This window comes from Natator depressus, chromosome 7, assembly GCF_965152275.1.
Source record: "Natator depressus isolate rNatDep1 chromosome 7, rNatDep2.hap1, whole genome shotgun sequence".
In the NCBI taxonomy this organism is placed as follows: Eukaryota; Metazoa; Chordata; order Testudines; family Cheloniidae; genus Natator; species Natator depressus.
The window spans coordinates 58,559,583-58,585,158 of record NC_134240.1 but is presented as its reverse complement, the minus strand read 5'-3'; the positions used below and the strand labels follow the sequence as shown (position 1 = coordinate 58,585,158).

Here is a 25,576-nt window from a genome sequence, read left to right as displayed (position 1 = left end):
TCAAAAAACTAAAGCTTTATAACTGCAAAAACACCAATTATCATGTCAAAATATACAAAATAAGTATCCTTAAATCAAATTCTAATAAGTTCTCAAGCAGCATTTTTCTTTCTTTGCCTATGTATAATTTTTGATTATTATCGATGGAAATATGTTTTCAATAGCTTGTGTATGTTCAGTGAAATCAACATTTACCAATACAAATCTAATCATTCCAAGCCTAAAAATATTTGTATTCATACTTGTTTTGTGCTTAATAAGCTGTTGTGTTGTATAAAGGTTGGCATAGCAGACAGGAAAGTATAATGCCTTGAGGGCAGGGGACTGGACTAGATGACCTCTTAAGGTCCCTTTCAGTCCTATGATTCTATGTGGATGGTACCATGTTAGAAGTTTTGCAAAATATTGGCAATAAAAGAGAAAAGCGTTCAACACTGGACTCGTGCCTTACCATACCAATTTGAGAAGGGATATTTGTTCCTGAAACACTCATGTTTTGCAAATGCTTGTGCTCAAAAATGAGCCCCTGTTCCAGGGGAAACTGGAATGCATTTTTCTGAGGTAAAATGAGCCCACGCCAAGTCAAAGATTGTATAGAAATTTGAATTTTCACAGAATATATGCTTATATTTAGACATCTTGTTGAATTTAATTGAAAACCTAAATCTGAGAGGTGCAAACTGGCCCCCAAGTCACAAAATTGCATCAGTTTTGCACACTTCTGCACAACCGTTAAAATATGCATGAAAAAATAATTTAGGGCCCAATCCAAAGCCCACTGAAAGAAACAGAATGATTCCCATAGACCATTGACTAGGAGGGAACTGTATCATTGAATGGGTGCGATGAATGGCAGCATTTGTTTGGCTAGTATAGGTTCTGAATGTACAGGTGTGTGCCAGCGATGATTTCAAACCATCTGAGGTTCACCCAACGCTCAGTTTGGGGAAGTATCCAAAAAGTGAAGTTTAATCAAACCCCTTTGGTCTATGTTGTGAGAACAAGCTCTCTCATGAGAAATCCAGAATTTCCAGGGGCTGGTTAAGCTACGCCCAAGAACAACCTCTGTCACATTTATTGTTTATAATTCTGCTTTTTGTCTGTTCTTCTTCAACTATAGACAAAAGGCCTGATTCTCCTCTTACTCAATTGTAAATCAAGAGAAACTCTACTGAAGACAACTGAGTTTTTCTGGTGTAAGAGGAGAATCAGGCCTGAAGTTATTCTTCCATAGAGCTTTCACTTTTTCATTTCCTTTGGGGAGGACAAAATGAACGGGGAAGGATAAAAAAAGAAACCAGTGCACAGAATAGAGACATGTATAAGCAGACATATTACTGTATATTATACTTGCGCCATCTTGTCACCATGCATTTCTGATTATGCAGATCTTTGACAAGGTACCATCCAGTATAAAGGTGAAAAAAAGAGCTAAAAAAGGGTGGTATAAATTTGATACAGATCTTTCAAAAAAAGTGACGATCAAAATAAGTTGCTTTCTTACTGCACTTCCTAGAAATTACTAACTTGGCTATTCCTTGTCACTTTTTAAAATCACAGAATGCACCAGTCCAAAATAAAGAACAACTAAATATTTCTCACTTTTTTTAAAGTTAGTTTTGTGTTTCACTAGACCTTGGTAAGAAAAAGAAAAGCATCTGAAATACAGTCATCCAAAGTCTTCCCATTCTAACAAAACATATTGCAAGTGCATCTCCTTCCATTTTGCTCCTTGGTAGACTATTTCCAGGCCAAGTTCAATCTGGAGTGAACTATGTTATAGGTAACTTCTGAGACTGGGGGGGAATATGTGGAAATATTCATCAGTCTTAAAATGCTAGCAGCACTTTAGCGGGCATGCGCAGGTATCTCAAAAGAGTAGAGCTGCTGCTTTTACTTTTCAGTGTTTTGATTTGCTTTCAATTCAGGTGCTGTATTGTATATCCAATATACAATAATCTAGTCATTAAATTCTGGCTTTTCAGTGTACGCAAAAAAGTGACTCTGTCAGGTATATCTGATGTTCACGGCCCGATATTGTCTATTGGTAAACGTGGGTCCAAGACAGAGAGAGTGACGAGTCTTAAGTAGAGTTGGCGTCTGTTCTGAGACTGTTCTACTCAGCACTTTTACTCTCTGTCACCTGTCACATAGCACCATTCCAAGCACTGGACAAGATCACCTCCAATTTTGCCATCTTTGCGACCCTAGTGGCAAAGCAGCAGCAGTGGGTGGTTTCCTACCATCAGATTTGTATTTTGCTAGCATTGCCCCTTTGTCTTATTGATAAGCCGGGGGTTGACCCCAACAGCAAATTTCTTCACAGTGACACCTCTCCCCTTTGGAGATGCAAGCCTTCATTTTCCTTCTCACCCAAACCAAGCCACAACAAGATTCAGACTGTAAGTGTTTACAAATATCAAATGTGAGTCTGTGTCTGAATAGATTTATATTTCAATTAATTTATCATTTCAGTTCTTAAGATATCCCTTCAACAGCAAAATCCTCTAAATCGCTGATTGAAATGATGTCCATGTTTGCAGCTGGACTCGTGTCTCTTGTACAATTACACTGAATTTCCTCAGCATGTTGACTGTGAGAGTCAGATACAGGTTCAATATAGGGTTGACTCTCTAGCGATTGAGCATCTCTGCCGTCTTGCTGCCAGTCTTCATCTGCTTCTGCTGGTGCTCCTGGTACTTTCTGCATTAGTGGAAGAGGTTCAGAGAGTTGGGAAACTGATCTCATAGTTGCCACGGGTAAAGGTAGCGCACTAGGGTACAATACATAAGGAGAATTAAAATTTTCCAAAGAGGCGGTTTGGTGTAAGCCCTTTTCTGAGGAACAGATTGGTACTTGGATGTATTTGCCAGTTTCTGGCTCATAAAAGGTCTTGAAATGAACCTGACCGGATAGATCGACGACGAAGTACTGCCCTGAGTCAGGATCTTGAAGGAGTTTACGCTGAGTTGCAGGTAAAGAGGGTGTGGGGCTTACTGACTGGGCACCTCTGAGTCTCACCATGCTCGATTCTGAAGGAGGGAAAGGCGAACGGGACCCAGGAGATGGTGGAGAATGGATCAGGGTTACGGGGGATAATGGAATCTGTCCAGAATGGGACAGCTTTCTCACAACAGTATCCGGGTGCTCTGTTGGAAGGTTCTTCTGCTGTGCCTCTATCTTTTTTCTCTTGTTGGCCAGTTTTTTTGCTCGGCGCAGGGCCTTTTCGCTTTTCGGTGGCACCACAGGTGGCTTGCCCAGCGGTTTCTCCATACAACTCTGCGATTTCTCGTTTGTCAGTCTAGAATCACTGGTGTCCTCAGTGAGCAGGCTCCTCCGCGTTGACTCGAGTATTTCCTCTGCAGAAATATCAGCGTTGTTCTTTGTTACCAAATTCAACGAAGTGGAATTTGTAATATCCTCTGCCTTCGTTACACTGGCAATTTTCTCTGACAGTGGACTGGTAACAGCGGAGCACATAATGCTGTCTGACCTTGGGCTTGTTACAATGGTACACGCAAGATCGTCTAACACCGCAGGTGTTTCTTCCAAGTGTCTGATGTCTCTTGAAACATCACTGGTAACAGGACAATACACATGGTTCTCTAATACCAAGCTTCTTGCCGGAGAACTTATCTCCCTAGTGATTATTTTTTTTGCACATGACCCACCTCTCCGATTAGACAAAAGATAATTCTTAAAATAATTTGCCTTCTCTTCTGAAGGGGAGCCCAATTTGTTTTGCGCTGAGCTAGCTCCTAAAGCTGATTTTGACCGTGCTAAGTAGTGCTTCGTCTTTCCAACCGTGGGCTTCTCTTTGCTGCGGTGAACACTTTCCTCATTACTTTTCCCAACTTTATTTAATAAAGTATGAGTCACTTCATCATCTTCCCTCGACATCCCTAATGAAAAACTCCCTACATCTTCTGAAAGGGTGGGCTCCCATATTAGTTTGGTGTTATCTGCCCCTTGAAAGCCCATGCTAGCTGGAGTAGATCCCAGTGCACTGGCATCCTCATTTCTGATTAGTGCATCTCTTGCATCCTGTTCTTTTATGTTTCTTGATAATGACCGGTAAATCTCTTGAATGCTAGGTGTACCTTGGCCCTGCCTGTAAAGCTGCTTGTCCTTCTCTACGGTAGCTTCCAATCTGCTTTCTGTTTCCCTGTAACTACTACTGACTGTGTCTTCTGAGGACAAGGACCTAAGCAGAGGTAGCTTGACTGCCTTTATCACAGGAGATGATTTGAATGTGTTGTCTTTAATCAGAAACAGACTGGGTTTGAATGAATTTGAAGAAAGTGGTAATGCTGGCTCTTCTGACTGGGAGGTGGAAGTATCCTTGTTGCCTTCTGCTGCAGAATTCATACTATTGACCTCTTCCCTCTTCTCACTCATCAATCTCTCTTCTGCCATGCTCTCACTCTCACCCTGTGCCACCTTTCCCTCACACCTCTCTTCTGTGCTAGTGTCACAGTTACTAAAAGCATAATACTGCAACTCCTCTTTCCCTACCATTTTCCCTTTCCCTTTACTACTTTCCTTGTCATCTACATTCATTTTATTCCTACTCCTTTGACTTTCCTCAAGGCATGCTTTCTGAAACAGCCGAATCAGTGAAAAGGGCTCCTCCTGAAATGGCTGATCGACTGTGGTCACAAAAGAGTATTCAGAAGAACTACTGCTGGTTTTGCCTTTATTTTCATTGCTACTTCTTACACTGGTTTGATTTGCATTGTAAGGAACACCATCTTCTGCTGGTGAAAGAAGTTTGGGGGGTATTTTAGGGTCATCATTTCCATCCTGGCTTTCAGCATCTCTCTCACTTTTGTGGCCTTGTACACTGGAACTATACATTTGCATTTGCTGTGCAGCTTTTGCATTTGCATTGTCTCTACTGCAGCCTTTCAGTGACGGATAATGTCGACTTTTCCTTAAACCGTGTTCGTTTGACTGGTGTCCAGAGATAGACACATTTTCACTGTTCTCAGTGTCTTTCAATAGGTCTTTGTTTTTTGAATCATCCTGTTGCACATTGTCCTGATTTTGGTAAAATGAAGTATTTACTGTTGCTTGGGGTGAACTTAAAGATAGGTAATTATCAGTGAAGTGTCCCTCTAAATCAGTTTTATTGTCCTTTTCCTGGATACTGTCAGTTTGTACAAAAGGGCCATGGCTTAATTCATCTCTCTCTGCAACCTCTAAGCTACTTTCTTCTAGAAAAGTGGACACTGTCGCATTCATTTTTATACTTTCTTGTTTCATGTTTTCCTTAGTCTTATTTTTCTCTTTTAAGAGAGGAGAGGGACTATAAGTGCTTTTAACACGTTTTCGGACATCCTTCAGGTTGAATAATAAACTTGGTGCTTTAGACTTGTAATTATCCCGAGATTGACAATCACTAAATCCACTTCCCTCATGTTCTTTTGCTGCTGCAGTGTCAGGTATTGGTGGTGTCACCAGCACTGGTTGATTTTCTGTCTCTTGTTTTAATGGTATGATGGGTGTTAAAAGTTTTGTGATGTTGAAAGAGGGGCTAATGGATTCAGGGGAGTTTACCTGGTTACCTACTGCAGTTGTGTCAGCAAAAGATTCGACAGCAGATGGCTTTTTATAAAAAGAGAATTCTTCTCCACTGAGCTGTAACTTTTCATTTGAACTCTCCTGTGCTTTCGCCGCTACCCCTTTTATATTCCTCTGTTTCCTCCATGGTGGACAGATATAGTCCAATTCAGGTTTTGTTGCCTTCTTCTGAGAGCAAGTGACTTGGGACACAGGTGGTGGTGGAGGAGGGGCCTTGGATACAGGTGAGATGGGGGGAGCAGGGACCTGGGACATGGGTGCTAGGGATGGACCTGAGACCTGGGGTACAGATGTTGGTGGAACAGAAACCTGGGGTTCAGATGTTGATGGGCCAGAGACCTGGGGTACAGGTGCTGGTGGAATAGGAACCTGAAACTCAGCTGCTGGAGGGACAGGGTGTACAGGTATTAGTGGGCCAAGGACCTGAGGTACAGTTGCTGGTGTGACATGGTTCTGGAATTCAGTTGTGCGGGGAAATAGATCCATTAGGAAATCCTTTTCCTGAATTCTAGCACCTGTGGCCTTTCTGGGTGGTGGTTTATGTTTAGATGTGTAGGATCCTGTAACCAATGGTGTTTCTTCAAAGTGTGTAATAGCCTCCTTTTTTGGTATAATATCTGCAAATTCCTCTTTTTCACTCAGTTTATTATGATGGGCATTCCATGATTCAAAAGCACTGTTCTCACTGTGAAGAAAATTGCCCTTTTTGGCTGGCTCTTTAACTTTCCCACGCCTGCTTTTGACTGTCTTTTTAGAAGAGCTGGTGAGATTTGCCTTAAATACGTTTGAAGTGTTCATCAGTGCAGGATGATAACCATCTGGACCACAATAGCCCACATCAGTTTTATTATGTCTTTTCTGGACTTCACGTTTGTCACTGAGACAGTGGTTATCTCGACACACACCAGAAAACTGGGAAAGTTCCCTTTGGATGTTTAAAATCGCTGTGTCATCCCAGAAAGCCATGTCATTTCCCTGAATTAATCTGTATTTTTGAGAACTATTTTTAACTGGCTGTTTGAGTGCTCCCAGGGAACCTTCTGGACATTGGTTTTCAGCCTTATCAAATGTATTAATCAAACAGGACACTTTAGAGACATGTTTGTTTTTCCTTGGCCCAGATGCTGGCAAATTTGGCTTTCTCCTTTCCACAGTGCTGTTTTTAGCTACTTTTTTCTCTTCTTGAACAGGTTTTGGTAATTGCTGGAATGTTGAAGCCCGTGTTGTATGCTCGTTGTTTTTCAGTGATAACTTATTGCAGATATTACTTTTCTTGATGGCATGGTTTAGTGTCCCTTGGTGAATTTTACTAGATAACTGGTGGGTGATTTCCGGTGAAATGACAAGCTCCAATTCCTTGTCACATGCTTCAAGCTCTGCCACGCACAAACTCTTGAATGCTCGGTCTGTGAGGCTGCATACCTCTCTGTCTGTATCATCCAGGAGGCTCCCTAAACTAGAGGAGTCACTAAGTCCATCCATGTGTTTCCTATTTCCCTGCATTGTCTTTGTGAGTCATGAATAAATTATCCCAAGCATTAATTGCATATGTCAAATAGGTAGAAGATTCTATTGGATATTTCCAACTGTTTGCAATGTTTTCTCCTAGAATTCTTCTTCCAGAATGTATTGCTTTATATTAATTCACCTTATGGAATCACAAAACGGGAGTTTCTCCTCTGCAAAACCAACAGACATGAAAATAAAAATGAGCATACAGTATACAATCATCCTGTCCTACATAGAGCATCTTCAATTATTTTGATCATATATTTAATTGACTCAAAATATCAGGAATCAAATAATTAGTGTTTAAAAATATTTTTATGTTGGTCACCTTAAACAGGTATCGCTGGATAGTTCAATCACTGGAAGGTGCCATTGAATTAATAAGAAAGACAGGAGTCCTGATTCAGCAAAGCACTTAAAACCCATTGATTTAAATAGGACTTAAGCACATGCTTAACTTTAACTACTTGTTAGTTACCAAATATTAAACAATACATGGTAAGACTTAATTTTTCCGACAGTGAATACACCCTATAGAGACCTGTAATAATCAAAGATTGAGTAAAATCTAGATGTTATAGGCTGAGATTTCAAAAAATGTGATCCCATAGTTAGGATCCTAATAAATGGCTAGATTTTCAAAAGAATTGAGCACCCAATCGTTCCCATTGATTTCAGGGGTTTACTTGATATCTGACCACTCATTTAGGTGCTTAAACATGAAGGTTCAGGGTTTCAAGCTACCCAGAGCCTTTCTTCAGGGTTGACTCTGCTTCCTTCCCCAGCCCTGAAGTAGAGCTCGGTGTAACCCAAAAGCTTGTACCTTCCATGAACAGAAGTTAGACCAATAAAAGATATTCCCTCACCTACCCTGTCTCTATTCTATTCAGGTTCTTGTACCAGCTCAGGCCCATGCTAAAAGACATCAATAGACTTGCCCCTGCCCTCACCAAGATCACACTTGGTCTTTCAGGACATATTTATCCCTAACATAAACCCACTTGAGTAAGTAGAGTTACACCAGAGATAAATTTAGTCCATTGTGTATTAACAAATCCCAGGCAAATGCTCTTGCCACAAAATATTTTTGCCAAGTATGTTAGAACGCAGTGGATCTGGTATCTTGAAATTGAGGAGACTGCTAACATCAGCATAGCCAGCAGAAGGCAGGACAGCCTAGGGGGACTCCATTAGACCCACTAAAGGAGCACAAGCAACAGTTGTTCTCAATTTCCAGAAGGGACAATAACAAAAGGCAATAATTGTTAATAGTTCAGTCGGAGGATGTCTGGGCCTCCCGTTAATCCACTGGTATTATGCAAGTTAAAGGCCACATTGTAACAGCTTTTGGCCCCCTCTACAGCAGCCTGCTGAGATGGATCAGGGCTTGCTGGGGAGTATTCTGGACCCGGTGGCGGGCTGGTGTGGCTCCACTCTACCTCCAGTGCAGAGCTGAGCTTTATAGGCACAGTACAGCCCTAAACTAATTTTGATTCTACCTGTGTATGTATATATATTCAATAGCATGAGCCAGGCTGTTGAATAAAATGCCCATCATAGACCTGAGATATGAAGTCTGGATCCAGATCTGAACTCCCCCTATGTTTTGATCCAGGGTTCCTGTTTGGCCCATCTCTCCTTTAAAGAGGTCTCCCATAGAAATGGCTTGACAGCTGGATGCTGAGATTTCAATAAACTCCCCAAACATGGCTCAGGGGTGGCCCATATCAGGGATATTTCAGGGAAAAGTCTTGCTCAGATGGATTATTCAGATTTAGTTCTTTCTTCAGATTTAACACTTCTTACCCTCCTGCTCTCATTAAAAACTCAGCCAACCTATTCCTAGACTCTCCTGGCTATAGTGGAACCTGATTCTTTCCCCACAGCAATATAACTAACTCCATTGATTTCAGTGGAGCTACTCCCGATTTACTCCAGAATAAGACCACACTCAGGCCCAATACTTACTGATACTACATTTCCCTCGGTCTAGGATTTTTCTGACATGGTTTAACCTTCCTAACCCAGCATAAATTATGTTCAGCCAAAACAGGGAGAACACAAATGACATGCCATCCCATTCTTGCTGGGGCTCTTACCTGTTATGTGAGTGGATACTGCAGGCCCATACCTTTTGTGTGATTTTGTCATCCGTGCTTGGGTGTATTTAGAACTTCCTCTCATGCTTGCATTTGGCCTCATTGCTGCCCATCTTTAGTGAGGAGTTAAAAATAGTTCAATGAAGTAGATTTGGCAGATGTAGTGTCGTAATATGTTTTCGACCTTCAGCATTTTTGACCTCTAGTGAACTCTGCAATTCAAAAACAAATTCATTTGTTTGTATGAGCTGAATTAGGTGTGACTGGCTCATGTATTGGAGCTATTCATTCATTCATTCACACTGGAATAACCATTTGAGTGGCCAATTGCAGACTGTCATTGCTGCTCTATAATTCTTAACTTAGCACAGTTTTATACAAAATCAGCACAATTTGCAATGAACTCTGATGCTGCAAGTCAGACTAGATGATCATAATGGTCCCTTCTGACCTTAGTATCTATGAATAATTTCTCTTTGCTCCACTTTTTCAGCTCGCAGTGGAAGTTAGAGGCCTAAGTACCTTTTGAGGATCTGGACCTTAATCCTTAATGCAGCCAAGACAACAGGCTTAATTATTCCATACTGGTTCCTCTGTGCCCTCAGCTTAACACCCCAGTGTAGTCTGCTTTCCCTTGCTGGTTTTTGGCCCAGCGCACCAGTTGGGGAGCTAGGTCATATTGGCAGCCTAATCAAAGGGGAGAGATGTTTTATACAGCAGGAAGGCAGGGAGCTTGTATCAATCCCCTCAGTCTCCCAGCAGCAAGAAACTACTTCTCCCCAGCCCTGTACCCTCCAACACATGACAAAAACCCTTGGAAATTAGCCAGGTATTAAACGCAGGAGAATTAAAGTAAATTATGTCTGTCTGGCCAAATTTAGAGAGACAAGGTGGGTGAGGTAATATCTTTTACTGGATCTTTATTTCACTGAGAGAAGTTGGTCCAATAAAAGATATTACTTCACACACCTTGTCTCTCAAACATCCTGGGACCAACACAGCTACAACAACACTGCATACAGCCAAATTTAGTTCATTTTAAAACACAACAGTATTTCATGTATTTTTGCCAGGAGAATCTGGTATTCGCCCAGACAGCTGACAAAAAGGGAACTGCAGGGGGGAAATTTTGAGAGCTATGAAAGTGAACTACAAACTTATTTAAAAAAAAAAAAAAAAAACGGCACCAGGAAAGCTACTGCGGCCAGGTTCGACACTTCAGGGTAGTAGGGTAGGGAGCCTTTCATCTTTAGGCTGCTCATCTGATGGCAGCCCAAGTTGATGAAAGCCAGGAATTGCTACTGCATGCTTGGCATTTTGGTAGTCTATGAATAGATGAGGTTTAGTCCAGTTCCACCCTTCTAACACTCCGGGTACGTCTACACTGCAATTAGACACCCTTGGCTGGCCCATGCCAGTTGACTCGGGCTCACGGGGCTCAGGCTAAGGGCCTGATTAATTGTGGAGTAGACGTTCAGGCTCGGGCTGGAGCCCAGGCTGTAGGATCCTGCGAGATTGGAGGGTCCCAGAGCTTGAGCTGCAGCCCAAATGTCTACACTGGAATTAAACATCCCTGAAAGCCCAAGTCAGTTGGCATGGGCCAGCCAAAGGTGTCTAACTGCAGTGTAGACAGACCCTATGTAGCAGCTGAAGCAGAGAGCAGTGACTGAATGAGCTGTGGTCACTGAGTGCTCCTTCCTCTCCAAAGGGTGGTCCTTCGTGCGTAGAGCCAAGACACATAAAAGAGGAGTGGTGTATGGGGGGAAACACGCTGCTGTTTCCAGTGCTGCCCCTCTGCTGTGGAGAATGCAGCGAATTTCAGGCATGTTTTAATTAAATACAAACAGACTGAATTTTCCAACATGGATTCATATTCACCAGAAAGGATAAGCAAAGATCAGAAAAAGGAAACAGTACAGATTCCGTATTAGAGATGGGATCAAGCCACAGATAGCGAATCCAGATCTGCACATTCCCAGAGCATTCAGATCCAGGATTTTGGTTCAGCCCATTATAAAGATGGGACCAACTGTGAAGTTTGGATCTGAATCCAGATCCAAACTTCACCCAAGTTCAGCCAGGTCCGGATCTGGTGCTTTGATTTCAGGCCCATATCTATTCAATATCTACCTGCCCGGTTGGGCTCTTGTGCCTTTTTGCCACTGTTGTCTTTGGCAATAAAGACAATATTCACTGCCAATGCACAAGCAACAGAAGAGCAAGTCTTGATGTTTTAAGACCTAAGAGAGTAAGCCGCCTACCTGGAAAGAAAAGCAGCTAACTACTGTTAGAAAAAGCACTGAAACTGGATTTAACCATTAGCAGGCCTGGCACTGGGATGAAGAACCTAGCAACTAGGCTAAAACAGGATCAGAAAACCTTTATGTGGGCTCCAGCTGATAGACTCTCCCTGATCATGGATACACACTCTCCTCAAAACAAAACTATTCTCACTTCTTGGGAATTTACCAATGCTGACCCCTAGAAACTCTAGAAAGGCTCTCCATCAATGTGATGATGAGCTTCACCAGCAAGTGAACCCACAATGCATCACTCCACAGTCACTGCTGGGTGAGGTGCAACGTGTTTTCCTCCTTTGTAGTTTGGTTTTAAGGGGAGCATCAATTTAGTCTTGACTCAGGGAAAACTCCCACTGACTTCAGCGGGAATGTTGCATGTATAAGGACCTCTAGATTGAGTCCTGTACGGCTGGGGTTGACTAGATACCTGCTCTGGTGTTTTTGGGGCCCACGCTCCCTTTTTGTTGCCGTGAAACATATTTTAAGTGTGCGCACAGGTAGTGTCAGATGTGGGGTGCTTTGTGTACAGACGTGAAGTAGTAACAGCGGTAGCAACCGAGTGTTCACACTGGCTCGAAGAACCTTTCATCGTTGCAGTGTAATTGAAAGCCCTCTAAAGTGGCAAAACTGAAATAAAGGGATAAGCATTTTAAGAATACAGCATAATCTGTTAGAGGATCAGAATGTCAGCAACCTAAAGTCACCCAGCATGATACAACAGCTGAAATATTGGACAAAGAAGCTGTTTATAACCCACTGACTAACCTGGTGAAGCCACATTCCTTTACCCTTTTGCACATACATGGCAGCCAGCTGCACTCAGTGAGGCCCTGGAATTACATTTGAAATAGCTGTAAAATTCAGGCGTGGATCAGAATTCAAATTGTTCCATTCAAGGGACTTTGTGTTTGGCCTATTGTAGAGGCTGCAGCAAGGGATAAAGTTTGGAGGTGGATTGACAATACTCTAAAGCACGGAGTTTTCAGTGTAGGCTCGTCTCTGATCTGAAATAATTAAAGCACTTGTATAAATGTGAATATTTAAGGGAGCTAACTCTGGGGAAAAAGGCTGAGTTTCTTTCCTAACAGACTTATCGCAGGTTGTCAGTGGAGCTCTTCCATGCCTAGCCAGTTGTGATTAGGAGGTAAGGTTACACAGGCTATTCCTGTTCTGGCAACGATTGAATGTCAGCTTTTGGGCAGGGGCTAGGTAAGCAGTAAACTTGACTGAAGGCTTGTGACATCACTGTTGCTGCAATATCTGAAGACAGGTTTTTATTTTTCTCCTTTGGGTCGGCGTTTGGTTGAAATGTCGCACCATGATGCATCACTGTGGCATTTTGGCAGGGACCCTGTGTGTTACATTGAGCCTGGAGTCATCAGCCCAGCCTTGCCCTGGCGGGTGGGTATCTTTGTATTTTTATGTGATGATTTCTCCATGTGGCATTTGCTGTATGATATTCGTCTGCAAGGAATTCCAAAATGTGCATCCACAGGGTGAATACTGGGCGAGGTTTATTTAATGGAGTGCTTTGCTTGCACTTACTACTTCCCCAGAGATTCTCATCAGAGGATTCCTAAGCTCTTTGCAAATAGCAATTAATTCTCACATACCCTGCTGAAGCAGATCAATCTCTAATGAACTGGCCATTGCTTGTGCATACACACACACCGCAACCCTCTGTTTGGTGGGAAGAGAACTGCTCCCCCATGTGTCATAGGTTTCCACTGCTTACAGCTAATGGCTGTTCTCTTTTGGCTCAAGGAGTAGTGGTCTGTTTCTTTGGAGAAGGAGGATCAGAGTTCTTCCTGGCAACAGCAGGGACAGTTCCACATGGCCATGCTATTCAGCACAGTGACCACTAGGAAGTCCTGTGTGGTCAGTCATTTATTACCGTATCATCATCTTCATTTTGCAGATTGGGAAACTGAGGCACACGGGCCCCACTCCTGAAAGCTATTTAGGCACCTAGCTCCCATTGATTTTAGTGGGAGTCGGGCATCTAAATACCTTTTGAGGATCTGGGCCAAAGATGCTTCAGTGACTTGCTAAAGGTCACCCAGTGAGTCACTGTCGGGTTGAGACAAGAACCCAAAGCTTCTGTACATAGAAAATCACAGACACCTCTACTCTGGTGTGTGAAGTCTCAACCTAACAGTATGTGAGCTGGGATGCTTGGAATGAAGAGACCCCCCTGGACATAACGGGCCACAGTCTCAGCTCGATCAGAGCTCTGCTCACCGCAACGGAGGGTAGGGAATCAAAGGCCATTTTTGTGCTCCCTGAAGCCTGGGCCTGCTGGGGACTGGGTCAGCCAATGGTGTAACTTAAAACCACCTCAGAAGTGTTTTGAAATAACCTGGGGTCAGATAATAACTGTGGGGGGTGGGGTGGGGTGTAATTCCTAGCTCTGACATCTGCAGCAACGACAGGCCGAGGCATGGCGGAAGGGTGTGTGCCACATAGACAGGATTCCATGGGCTCTGCAGAAAGAGAATTTCTGGGTGGAGATGACCATAAGGTGCAATATGTGAGCAGGCCTGTACCCTGTCCCGCCCCCTGTGGGGTCATCTGCAGTTATGCAAAGTGAGCACGAAGTGATTGTCAATGGGAACCAATCGGATTTCTCCAATCTGGGGCTGGGAGGGAATTAGCATATTGCACCGACATTGCTGAGGTATATATAACTACACAAGGTGCAAGACCGTGGAGAATCAGGACTGAGATGTTTCAGTGATTCCCTCCAGAGCAGAACAAGGATTGCGAATGCAGAGATTGATCAGGGAGGCAACAATGATGTTAGAAGTAGTGTGCGTGCCTTCCAACTATCCAAGTATAACATGGTTGAATGTTGCAGTGGCAGATGATTTGGAAAAACTCTGGGTCAAATCCTCAACTGGTATAAATGGGTGTAGCTCCATTTCAGCTGAAGATCTGCTCTAACAATGGTATCTTGGACAGCTTGCTCTGAACCATAGCAGAGGCTTTCCTTGACTTCAAGCCAACTTCTCTTTCAGTTAAACTGGTATAAATCTAGAGTAACTATACTGACATCAGGAAAGTTACTTCGGATTTACATCAGTGTAACTGAGAGCAGAATTTGGCCCTGTGTGACTCAAACTACATTTACCTCCACGGCCAACTCCTGTGTGTTACTCATAAGACCATGAGAACAGCCAGACTGGGTCAGACCAATGGTCCATCTAGCCTAATATCCTGTTTCTGACCGTCGCCACTGCCAGATGCTTCAGAGGGAATGAACAGGACAGGGCAATTTTGAGTGATTCATCCCCTGTTGCCCAGTCCCAGCTTCTGGCAGTTGGAGGGTTAGGGACACCTGGAGTATGGGGTTGCATCCCTGACCATCTTGGCTAATAGCCATTGATGGACCTATCTTCATGAACTTATCTAATGCCTTTTGAACCTAGTTATTCTTGTGGCCTTCACAATATCTCATGGCAACAAGTTCCACAGGTTGACTGTGAGTCCTGCTGTCCATTAATTCCATTGGGTGACCTCTTGTTCTTGTGTTATGTGAGGGGGTCTGGCTAAGCAACTGTGATCATAACATAGTAAAGGGGGAACATAGCCACAAGGTGACGTTGTGACTAACATGTCAAGCCGAGGGATTTTAAATCTGTCCAGTATTGCTAAGCCTCAACATTTAAAAGTCATGAGTCAGACCCCCACCAAAATCATGAGCTTTAAAAAGAAATAATTAAATCATGCTTTTTGGTCACTCTTCAGATTTTTAACAATTCTCCTTACCAATTGTCTGTGACAATTTACGTTGCCGGTTCTCACAGGTTTATAGTGAGTATGGCGACTTTGCTCCCCCGTGCAGGAGCACTTGAGAATCCACTGAGAGCAGGGCACCATTGTGCTAGGGGCTGGCCGCACACATACTAAGAAATGGTTCCTGCCCTTCTGAGCATGTCTACACTGCAAATGGGAGCGAGCCTCCCAGCCTGGCTAGACAGACTTGTTGTAGCGGGTCTGGCCCTAGTGCACTGAAGATAGCTGCGTGGACACTGGGGCACTGGCAGAGGCTAAGGCTAACCATCGAACTCAAGTCCTCCCTACCCCTGGGATCCAAGCTTGAGTGGCTAGCTGAGTTTCTGCCACTGCTGTCACATCCACACAGCTCTTTTTAATGCAGTAGCTCAAACCCCACTGCCACGAGCCTGTCTGCACAGGTGGGGACGCTTGCTTCCAGCTGCAGTGAAGACACACCCTAAGATCTTACTGCAAAGCATGGGGGGGAGTTTGTGATATGGGATCCGGAGGTAGGATTTACTAAACTAGTCTCATGTAGGGGCCACCAAACCTCCATTAGATGGGAATGGCTTTTAATCCCTGCTGAGCTGGGCAGGCTCCAAACAGGTGATCTACAGGTGCAAGCTTTCATTGCTCATTAATAACTCCAGGGGTATTCTTTTCTACACAAGCGCTAAGCTGACACTGTTTGAACTGAAGCTGCTTTCTGGAAAGAAAGGTTTATTACATCCAGATCCATTGGAGCCGACACCGGCAGGGCGTGCCATTCTCTGCCAAGACAAACAAAAATCTCACAGGCTTCTCTGCACTTGAAAGTTAGCATGGATTAAGGGGTCCAGCGCATGCTAAATCTGCCACGCTCTATTCAGAAAGGGACCTCTCCTGTTTGTTATATGCAAATAATAAAAATGCAACAGTAAAACAAACTGTTAGCACAATATCCAAAGCTACTTCTAAATACAAAACCTTCCCAGTCATACTACAGACCTCATCTGCTCCAACTATAGCAGTGACTACTGTGTTATTCTCTGCCTGGATGGGCCCATACAGGGAGATGCAACACATGCATTGCCAGTGGGTTACACAAGTATTTGTGAGACATCAGTAAAACACGGCATTGGGATTCTTGGTTTCTATTCCTGGCTCTTGGAGCAGAATGTGGTCTACTGGTTGTAGTAGCATGAGTTATATAAACACACCTAATCTGGCTGACGTGCTCCTTTTGAAAGACTGCAAAGTGGATGAGAGTTAGATCTGTTTTGTTAAAACCATGGTTTCAATTCCCAGCTCTGCCTGAAGTGACCTTGTGCAAGTCCTCTGTTATCTTAGCTGTGAATCTGCTTTATAAGTTCCCCTGAAAATATAAAATGTTGGCTAATAATACGGGCCCAGAAATATCGACAGCGGTCAGAAGAAAAGTGAGCACTAGAAGTCATGGCTGGAGATCAGTGCATGCTCTGTAGCCTACAGGGCATTGTGATGGGAAGTGCTGTGCCCTGGTTTTGTTTCCCAAAATGCACGTGAATGCTGCAGCTTTCCACATCATTCCAAGACTGCCACCAGCAGTGGCCAAAATCCCATTATTTAAGATAAATTCATGAGAGCTGGCAACACTGCTTAGGAGGAAGTTCGAGTGTGACGTGAAAGATAAGCATAGTTCTCATTGTGTGTGTTATATGTCCCCTGTGGCACCTGACCTATAGAAGAGATGGGTCTATTACAGCACCCTGCTATCGAGCCAGGCTATTTAGCTCGAGCGGTAGAGGTTGGTGCCACAGTGTATTTAGCACCCCCTGAATGTCCCTCAACAAAGGAAATCCTAGCAAGTGGCCTGTTTCGTTCGGAAGGAGGAAAAGATTTGCTTGCAACACAATGCATGTTACGGAGAAAGGTTTTTTGCTCCTCCTGTTTATGCCATCCCCAGAACCTGTGGCCTGCCCATCACCTTTGAAGCAAGTAAGATCTTATGAAGTGCAAAAATGACCAGGAATGAAGAGGCAAAACCAGTGTGGGGAACGTGGCAAGGTACAGGACAGAAAGGCAGAGAGCAGAGTGTCAGGGTCCTAGAGAGCCACAGGACAGGGGCCGTGTGCACTGCTGTGGGACTGACACAAGCGGATGATATTTAAGCATTGGAGACTGAAGAGCAGGCATTTCTTGCCATTAAATAACTAACTGGAGGAGGGGTATGCCATGGTGGATCTCTGCAGTGGCACAGCTAATGGAGAGCCGCCAAGTTCCATGTGATCCCTAGGATCAGAGCTGACAACACAGATCAGAAATCCACAGGCCAGTTTTATCTTGTATAGAGAAATCCTTGTGGCTCTGCAGGGGGATGATCCCACAGAGACCAGGATTCACAGATTCCCAGGCCAGGACAGGCCACTGGGATCATCTAGTCTGACCTCCTGTATAACCCAGGCCAGAGAACTGCCCCCCAATAATTCCTAGAGCAGAAAAAAAATCAAACCTTGACTTACAAATTGTCCATGATTGAGAATCCACCACCACCCTGGGTAAGTTGAGGATTCCCCTCGGTTCTGTCCCTCTCTGAAACAGCAGATTCATGCCCCACCCCCGAGACTGTGGAAGAGCTTCTCCAGAGTCAGATGTGTGGGTTCAAACCTCCTTTCTAGTGACAAAATTTGGGCCAAGGAGGCAGGTTTTCATCTCCTGTCTTCCCCTCTTCAGTAAAAGGAAAAGGATGACATTTCCCAGAGAAAGAGCGGAGGAAAGCAAAAGATCCCAGAGCAGAGTCAAAAGACACAAAACCCGCAGCAGAAGGTGCTGGAGCTAGACACGAGTGGAAAACAAGTTCCCACAGAGAGGAAGGTGATGAAAGAAAGAAATAGGGCCTGGAAGCAAAGGTAGATAGAGGCCCAGAAGCAGAGATAGAGAAGGCCCTGGAAGGAGAGACCCAGACAGGCAGAGTGACAGCTGCAGTCATGGGGAGACTGCAATGCTACTGAACTCTGGAAAGTGAGAACCAGAGGATGGGGACCCTGTGGCACTTCCCCCTGTCACTTACACAAGAGTATGTGAAGTAAGCATCTGACCTTGGTAGATTTATCCATCCCAGTTGGGGAATATAAGACTGACATCCACCTGAGCCGGACTGCATAACCCCGTCCACTACACCTCCGCCCCCTCCTTTTTCAAGTTCGGCCTTAGGTCAATGAAGTGTCTGAACTCCAGTCCACCCCAGAAGGAAGTTCAGACCCACCCACGCACAAACACAACCTGAGGAACTAACAAGGTGCAGTGGCGTCAGTCAAGGGAGGCCCTGGGGAGGGTGAATGTGGCCCCCCTTAAGGTTTTTGCTCTTGCTCAAAGTCCCATAGGCCACGGAGTTAGGGGCCCCGACCGCTGTTAAGCCGTGTTCCTGTACTACACCAGTACAGCTGCTGCCTGAGCAGGCCAGAGCGTTGCTCCTGCTGCGGTGGTCACAACGCTACTGAAATTTGGCCCAGCCACCCCTCTGTCCAGGCCAAATTGCCCAATGGTGTTGTGACCTGGGGAGTCTGTTCCTGTATGTCGGAGTACGGGGCCATCTTCTGAGAACTTGACGCCTAGCCACCCCGGCTCATGACTGTGTGGTGAGAGAGAGAGGAGACTCCCTGGTCGAGAAAGACCCAGGGTCCCTATGGAGGGCAAGCAGGGACTAGAACAGGGTCTGTGCTAGTATGGGTTGGGACCAGAATTTGCTCCCCTCACTCAGCAATATCTGAATTGGCACCATTGACCAGACATGCTGCAATCACTTGGTTTTTGCTGGCTCCCCCTCTATCCCTACTTTGCTCTTTTTGATTGTTGAAGGAGGGACTTTGTTGCACTTATTTTTCTTGGGGAGGGGAAAAATCATATTTCTGGATCCTCTAAGGTGTTGAGTGCAGCCAATAAATTTCTAAGTACATTTAACTCCTATTGCAGGGCTGTGTCTAATATTTCCAAGCAAACATTTTGGACGAGTCTACGATGATTTGTGAACCATACAGAACTTTCTAAAGATCCTGTGAAATCCAGAACATCGCAGGGTTTATTAACCCAAACTCCTTCATGCACAAAATGGACATCAAGGTTTGAAGTTTGTGTTTCAGTTTTTATCAAAAACAGTATAACACTTTTATTTATTGAGGACCTGTCCCTGATCCTCCATCACTGAATGCAAATTCAGAGGTTTCATTCAAAATGCATCATGGGAAAACATACCCTAGCTGCAAATAGGAAGTCTGGCTTGTCAGACAGGTGCAAGTGATTCATCAGAAAATTTCTCAGCAGCACAATCATAAACCATCGAACATCCTTCTTAAACAGGCACCAGGCGCAGCACTTCCAGGCTACGTCCTACACACCAAGCCAGAGTCTAGCTTGACCTGCATCCCATGGAACTTCACTGGGCTCAGGGGGGTATAAGTCTGTGGAGAATTAGGCCATAAGCAGATAAAAAACAGTTTCTCCAAATCCAGCCCCTCTTTATGCACTCATGGGACAGAGACTGAGGTCTTTACTCAGTTATTACTCAAACACCCAGGAGATTGCCTGGGTAAGTTCTGACAGAAACCGAGGGCCGAATTCTTCCTTTATTCCAGATTCACACCTGTGTAATTTCATCAACTCCACTGGAGTTATGGCAGAGTTACAGCAAGGTACATGGGAGCAGAATTTGAGCCTGAGTAGAGGCCTTGGCATTTGCATCATTAGTAATAACCAGTGTCAGAAAAAGAGCAACTAAACTTTAGGCCTTTTACTGTTAGTCTGGATCCGACTCACTATTTCTTGTTCTCTGGCGATTCTGCATTTCCATGTACCCCGGGCTCAGTGCTAGTTAACACCTGCATAGACATAATCATAGAACTTAAGGCCAGACGGGACAATCATATCATCCAGTCTGACCTCCTGTCTATCACAGGCCACCAACACCACTCCATACCCGCACACTAGCCCAACAACTGAAATAAGACCGAGAGCTGAGCTGAGAGCTGGCAGGGCAAACAGCTCAGACCCGATAGGGATACAGGCTGGGAGATTCAATTTCCAAGGTTTCTTGCGCATGCTGCAGGAATACAGCTATTTCATTCTGACTCCCTGCTGTAGCTTTCAAAGCTCAGCAGATTAGGTCCTGTCACAAGTGTTTTGCCAACCGAGTGAGGGGGAGGGTGGGGAAGGAACGAAAGCTTCATATACATGCCAGCGTGTGTGAGCCAAAATTACAAAGGAATCAATTTGACATAGTAATATCTTCCCTATGATTATATCCTCCTCCTCAGAATTTGCCCCTGCCTCTACTGTAATCATACGAAATGAGTACAGAACCAGTCTAGTGGAGGACAGGGCCCTGTTGTATCAACCAGGCAAGGTACTAACAAGCTTCCACAGGACTTTATTTGCAAAGTGGAAACCTCTTTACCAAGCTGCTGCTGCACCCTCTGTTCTCTCTCCCAGCCTCTCAACTCTTCCCCCCTCCTTCCTGTTCCCTGTCCTTTCAGACTCCCAACAGCCAGTGCTCCCAAGTCTAATAATTACAAGCAACATCTAAACACCACAGGCCCCCATCTGCCTACATAGCACTGGAGATGTGTGTGGAAAAGGTGCTCATCCATGAAATAACCTTGAGAGGACAGGACACAGGGCCTTTTCTCTTTCTCTCTCTCTCTTTTATTGTCTCTTTCTTGAGGGATCTGTGCTCTTGGATTCTCTTCCTGTTAATGAGCAACCCACCAGCGGCCTTCTGAGTGACATGGATGTTCTTCCTGTTTCCTCTTTGGCTGCGTTTGGTGTGGGCTTCTTTCTGGGAGATAGTTGATGGGCTCCTAGGATTTACTGTTCCTCTTTGGGAACTTGATTTGATGATTTGTTCTCAGCGCTGCTGTGCCTATGTCCTAGTTCCTGTGCTCTCTTTTAAGGCAATGCTCGGAGACCTTGACAGTCGGTTGCTTTTGATTTTAGAAATTTATTATAAAAACAAAGAAAAATGACAAGTATCCAGTTCTGACCAGAATCTAGTCCTGCTCATAGATGAGTTTGTTGTCACCCATCCTGTATACTGCATAACTCGCCATCACCTCAGTAAGGCCCATTCCCTCTCTGTGCATCCATTGCCACAGTAGGTGTTTAATCCAGGGTCAAATGTGGAATTTTGGAACCCACCCAGCAAGTCATTATTGTAAGATACTTATTCTTTCATTTTATCCTCCTTCCCTATTTCCTATACACAGCGGGAGTGGGGAACTGGCTAGCAGATCTCCTCACTCCTGGCTCTCCCACCTTCCTGGCTGAGAGGATGGAAAAGGCCTTAAACCAGGTTGTTTCCCAGAGGTGTGCTTGGCTACTGCTGGATGCTGTGTGTCACAAACAGCACCGCTCACTGCAAACAGGCAGCAACAGACTCCACGGTCCTGCTGAGCAGAGGGTCGCCCTCCAATCAGGAGCCTTTTGGGCCCAGGTGTACCTATGTGTACATCTCTACATGCAATTCAAAGGCATGCTCAAGAACTTAGACCACGTAGGTAAGCAAAATTACTTCTCAATCCAACCCTTTTGTGGAAACATACCATATATCAAATTCTAAGTCATTCCACAATGGCTCAGGCAAAAAGACTGACAGATTTGCCTGGATAACGATTACAGGGGCTGGTCCATTCTCCACTAAAATCCCAAGCCTGCCTCAACAAAAATCAATAGCAAAACTCCCATTATTTTCCATAGGTGCAGGATCTATGTTTTCCCTTGGCATGACGCAGTACGTATACCTACACTACTTTGTGTGGATGCTACATCACGTTGTGTGGCATTTCTTCCTAGATCTGTGCATTGGAACACAATGTCTTGTACAGTGAAAGAAACAAACAAGGGCATGGCGCACACAGCTGAAATATACCATGGCCAGGGCAAAGGGGGACATCAAAATGAGCTAATTTGGATGTAATCTAAAATAAAGCTGATACCCAAGCAGAACTGACTGTAAGGTATGGCAACACGTGTGTGATCCAACGAAAGCTGATGACAGAGGCAGAGCTGGAGAGGCAGGATCTACAGTAGCTGTGAACTGGCAGATTCTGCCGTTTGCTGACTTCACACATTAATTTGATGCATGGCCAGAGTTAATCTTGTTAAGCTTCTTTAGAGACTTTGCTAACAAATTAAAGGGCTTCCGCCCCCTCCCCCCCCATCTAAGTGCAGGACATGAGATATGAAGTTTCCAAGCATTGTTCTGATCCAAATCTCTAGCATATTGTTCCAAATAGCTCCAGAAGTAACACTTGAGAGCACACAGAATGCAAGGAAAAGGGGGGGGCTGTGATGTAAAGGAAGCGCTGCTGGGATGTAGCTAGGTGAGAGACTTGGAAATGAGTCTGCACCGCCACCGGGCCTCTTCTATTTGTGACTAGATTACTTGGATTCCATCATTGGAAAATTTAGATTAATCATTCCCAATTAGTGCCTCTGCATACATCACTATTAACAAGCCCAGGAGACAGGCAATAGGGAACTCAGTTAAAGAAACACTCCCCATGTCCATCCATGACCATGTGGGAGGACAGCAAGGGAATTCTGAGAGAAGGGGAAGCCATTATCCTAAGTCTAAAGGGAGAGGGCACCCTCTGATGATCTCACAAATGGATTCAAATGGATTCTGGAAGGGAGCAAAGATCTGAGCCACCCACTTCATACAGGGCCAGGACTTTATGCAAGTGGCAATCACCCCCAAAACACATGGACATGCAAGCAGTGCACATGCACCTGACAAGCAGCACAACACTCACCATCTGATCATGTTGTATCTAGACACAAATCCTGATGAATGTGCACCAAATCACACAGCTTGCACAAGCCAGCTCGCGGCAAACAACCAACTCAGGCCAAATGCAGCTGGCACAACTTCACTGAAATAAGTGGAGTTACAATCACTTGCCTCTAGGCAAAGTTTGTCCACCACCAGTGCACAACTCACACACCCACACCCCAAGATACATGCTCTCGGTTACACACGCCATACGCGTCTGGTAAATATTTCACACACCCGGATCCTGAAACACAAACCACCTCACGGTGCAACACAACACACAACTTCCACAAACACCTCTCACAATGGCATACATAGAGGACATGTAAGATACACAAAACTTCATGTGTCTTCTTGCATGCTACACTCCACTGCATTATATGCAGAGAACAAAATCCTAAATAGATTAAAAAAATCCCAGCGGCTGAATTTGCCTGATCAAGCAACTCTCACTGTATCGATAAACCTGAATAAAGTGAACAAACAAAACCGCATTTCAGGCAAGTGGAATTTCTCTGGTCCTGACTCGTATTTCTTTTTGATCTGCACCCTTGCTCAGCACTGGTAACACCAGCACAGACAATCAATTCCTGAGAGCAGACAAGCCAAACAGCTCAGAGCAACAGGTAGGAATGAAGGATTAGGGTAATCAATTTCTGGTTTACACTGCAGGGATATAGCTATTTCTTACCCACTCTTTGTTGTGGCCTTCAAATTCAGTAGATAAGCCCCTGTTACAAATAGTTTGCTAACCAAGTTGGGAGTGGGAGGCATAACGTGCACATAATTTGAAAACATTTGGATACCACAGCGACAAACATGGTGGATAGATAGATTTAATTGTGTGTAGTCCAAAATACAATGGGATCGATTTTACCTATCAATATTTTCTATAGGCTAAACCTTCAGGTCCTTACTCAGGAGTTTTGGTCTTTGTGCAGATAAAAATCCCATTGACTAAGAAAAAAAGTATACGGGATTTAGCGTTCGACCCCATGATTATTACTTCTTTTCCATTCCTTTACACCCCTTCTCTATTTCCCCCATTCTTTCTTTCCAGCCTGCGTCTTGGCAATGGTGGTAAACTAGTGCAGTGTCCCTCTGACCAATACCAGTATAAAATTAAACATCTCAATGGCAAATTCAGCTTCCATCAGCCCCATACGCCCAGGGTTTGAATCCTCTTTCCTCCTCAGCTCTCTTAAAGGGCTGCCTAATTATAGATTAATTAACTAAGCATAATCAGTCTGGATTCTCAAGATCCATCTGAATTATTTGGACTTTTTTTTTTTTTTGCGCTGATGAGCTTTGCAGCTGGGATAATAAAACACGGTTCCCTATGTTGGCAGATTGAGATGTTCCTGCAACAACTGCCCTCCAAAAGCTCATGTCATTTAAGAAATTTTCCAGCGATTAAAATTGGATACATGTCATAGTCCCAGTCATTTATATCGGCCCCTTTGCATTGCCTACACATTTGAACTATTTTGTTTTTTAATGCACTCGTAGCATGCTCATTGCATAGAATTTTTCCATTTGTCAAAAAAAGGAAAAATATCCCCCAAAACCCTACACACACACCCCCAGAGTTTTAGAACTATCTTTTGTGTATGCAGTAACCAGCTGCAAAACAAAATCTATTTGTATTGCTTAAAGTCGTTTACAGCACAATATACAGTTAAACAACACACTTAAAGAGGCATTCATAACAACTTAGTAACCTTTTTAAAGGATCGAGCTATTTTTCCATATAACGTTACATTTTATTGCATAAACACTACTGACGTGAAAAATAACAAAAACCCAACAACTTTCCATCTGGAGACTAGGGACAATCCTGCATTCTGCAGAGTGGGAGGAGATGGACAAGAGTAACCAGAGTCTTTTCACCTCTAATTACTGTAGGGAAAAATATAAATGCTGCTTAATGTTTCTTGTCTGATCAGTTGCGCAGTTGATATTCAAGTGCACACGTGCTCATACACACACACACACACACACAGCATCATTTCCCTATTTTAAAAAGTCCATGTAATTTTCCCCCTTACCTTCTGTGATCCAGTTTCCTGATCAGAAATAGTACAGCATTGTGCTTTCTTCAGTTAAGCCAAAACCTTACCCCACTCTATAGAAAAGTTAGCTTACTACTAACACTTCCCATTATTTATATGCTCCAGGATACCCTTTTTAATATGACTCTTTAATGGGAATAAGAACTGAAAACAAAACAACAAAAAGTAGAGGAGACCAAGCTCTGAGCCCTCACAGACCTGCCTAGCCAGGTGAAATGAAGTGAGCAAGAAATTCAAAGTTACTAAAATGTACTTAAATAGATATCAGGCAAGGGGAAACCAAATGGAGTTCATGCTGGGGAAGAAGCAAACATACGTATTAGAATAACCATGCAGTGTCAAGTAACAGACATACTCACTCATCAGCTATTTTTACATTGCCAGTAGTAATGCTTCAGAGATACTTGGCAGAAAATGTTATGTGATTGGCCGGCCACTGCCAATGATTCAAAC

The 25,576-nt window shown here is 44.0% G+C and overlaps 1 protein-coding gene across 2 annotated transcripts; it reads right to left on the bottom strand.

Moving 5' to 3' along the window:
• On the bottom strand, positions 1-25,576 carry C7H10orf71 (chromosome 7 C10orf71 homolog). Of its 2 annotated transcripts, none has more exons than XM_074958590.1 (3): positions 25,483-25,576; positions 9,192-9,403; positions 1-7,262 (listed from the first exon to the last, which is right to left on the bottom strand). In XM_074958590.1, exon 3 carries the CDS (start codon positions 7,084-7,086, stop codon positions 2,479-2,481), a length of 4,608 nt encoding a protein of 1,535 aa, XP_074814691.1. In that variant the 5' UTR covers positions 7,087-7,262; positions 9,192-9,403; positions 25,483-25,576; the 3' UTR covers positions 1-2,478. The 2 variants fall into 2 exon arrangements, with proteins under 2 accessions (XP_074814691.1, XP_074814690.1); XM_074958589.1 differs by lacking the exon at positions 25,483-25,576 and adding an exon at positions 25,100-25,413.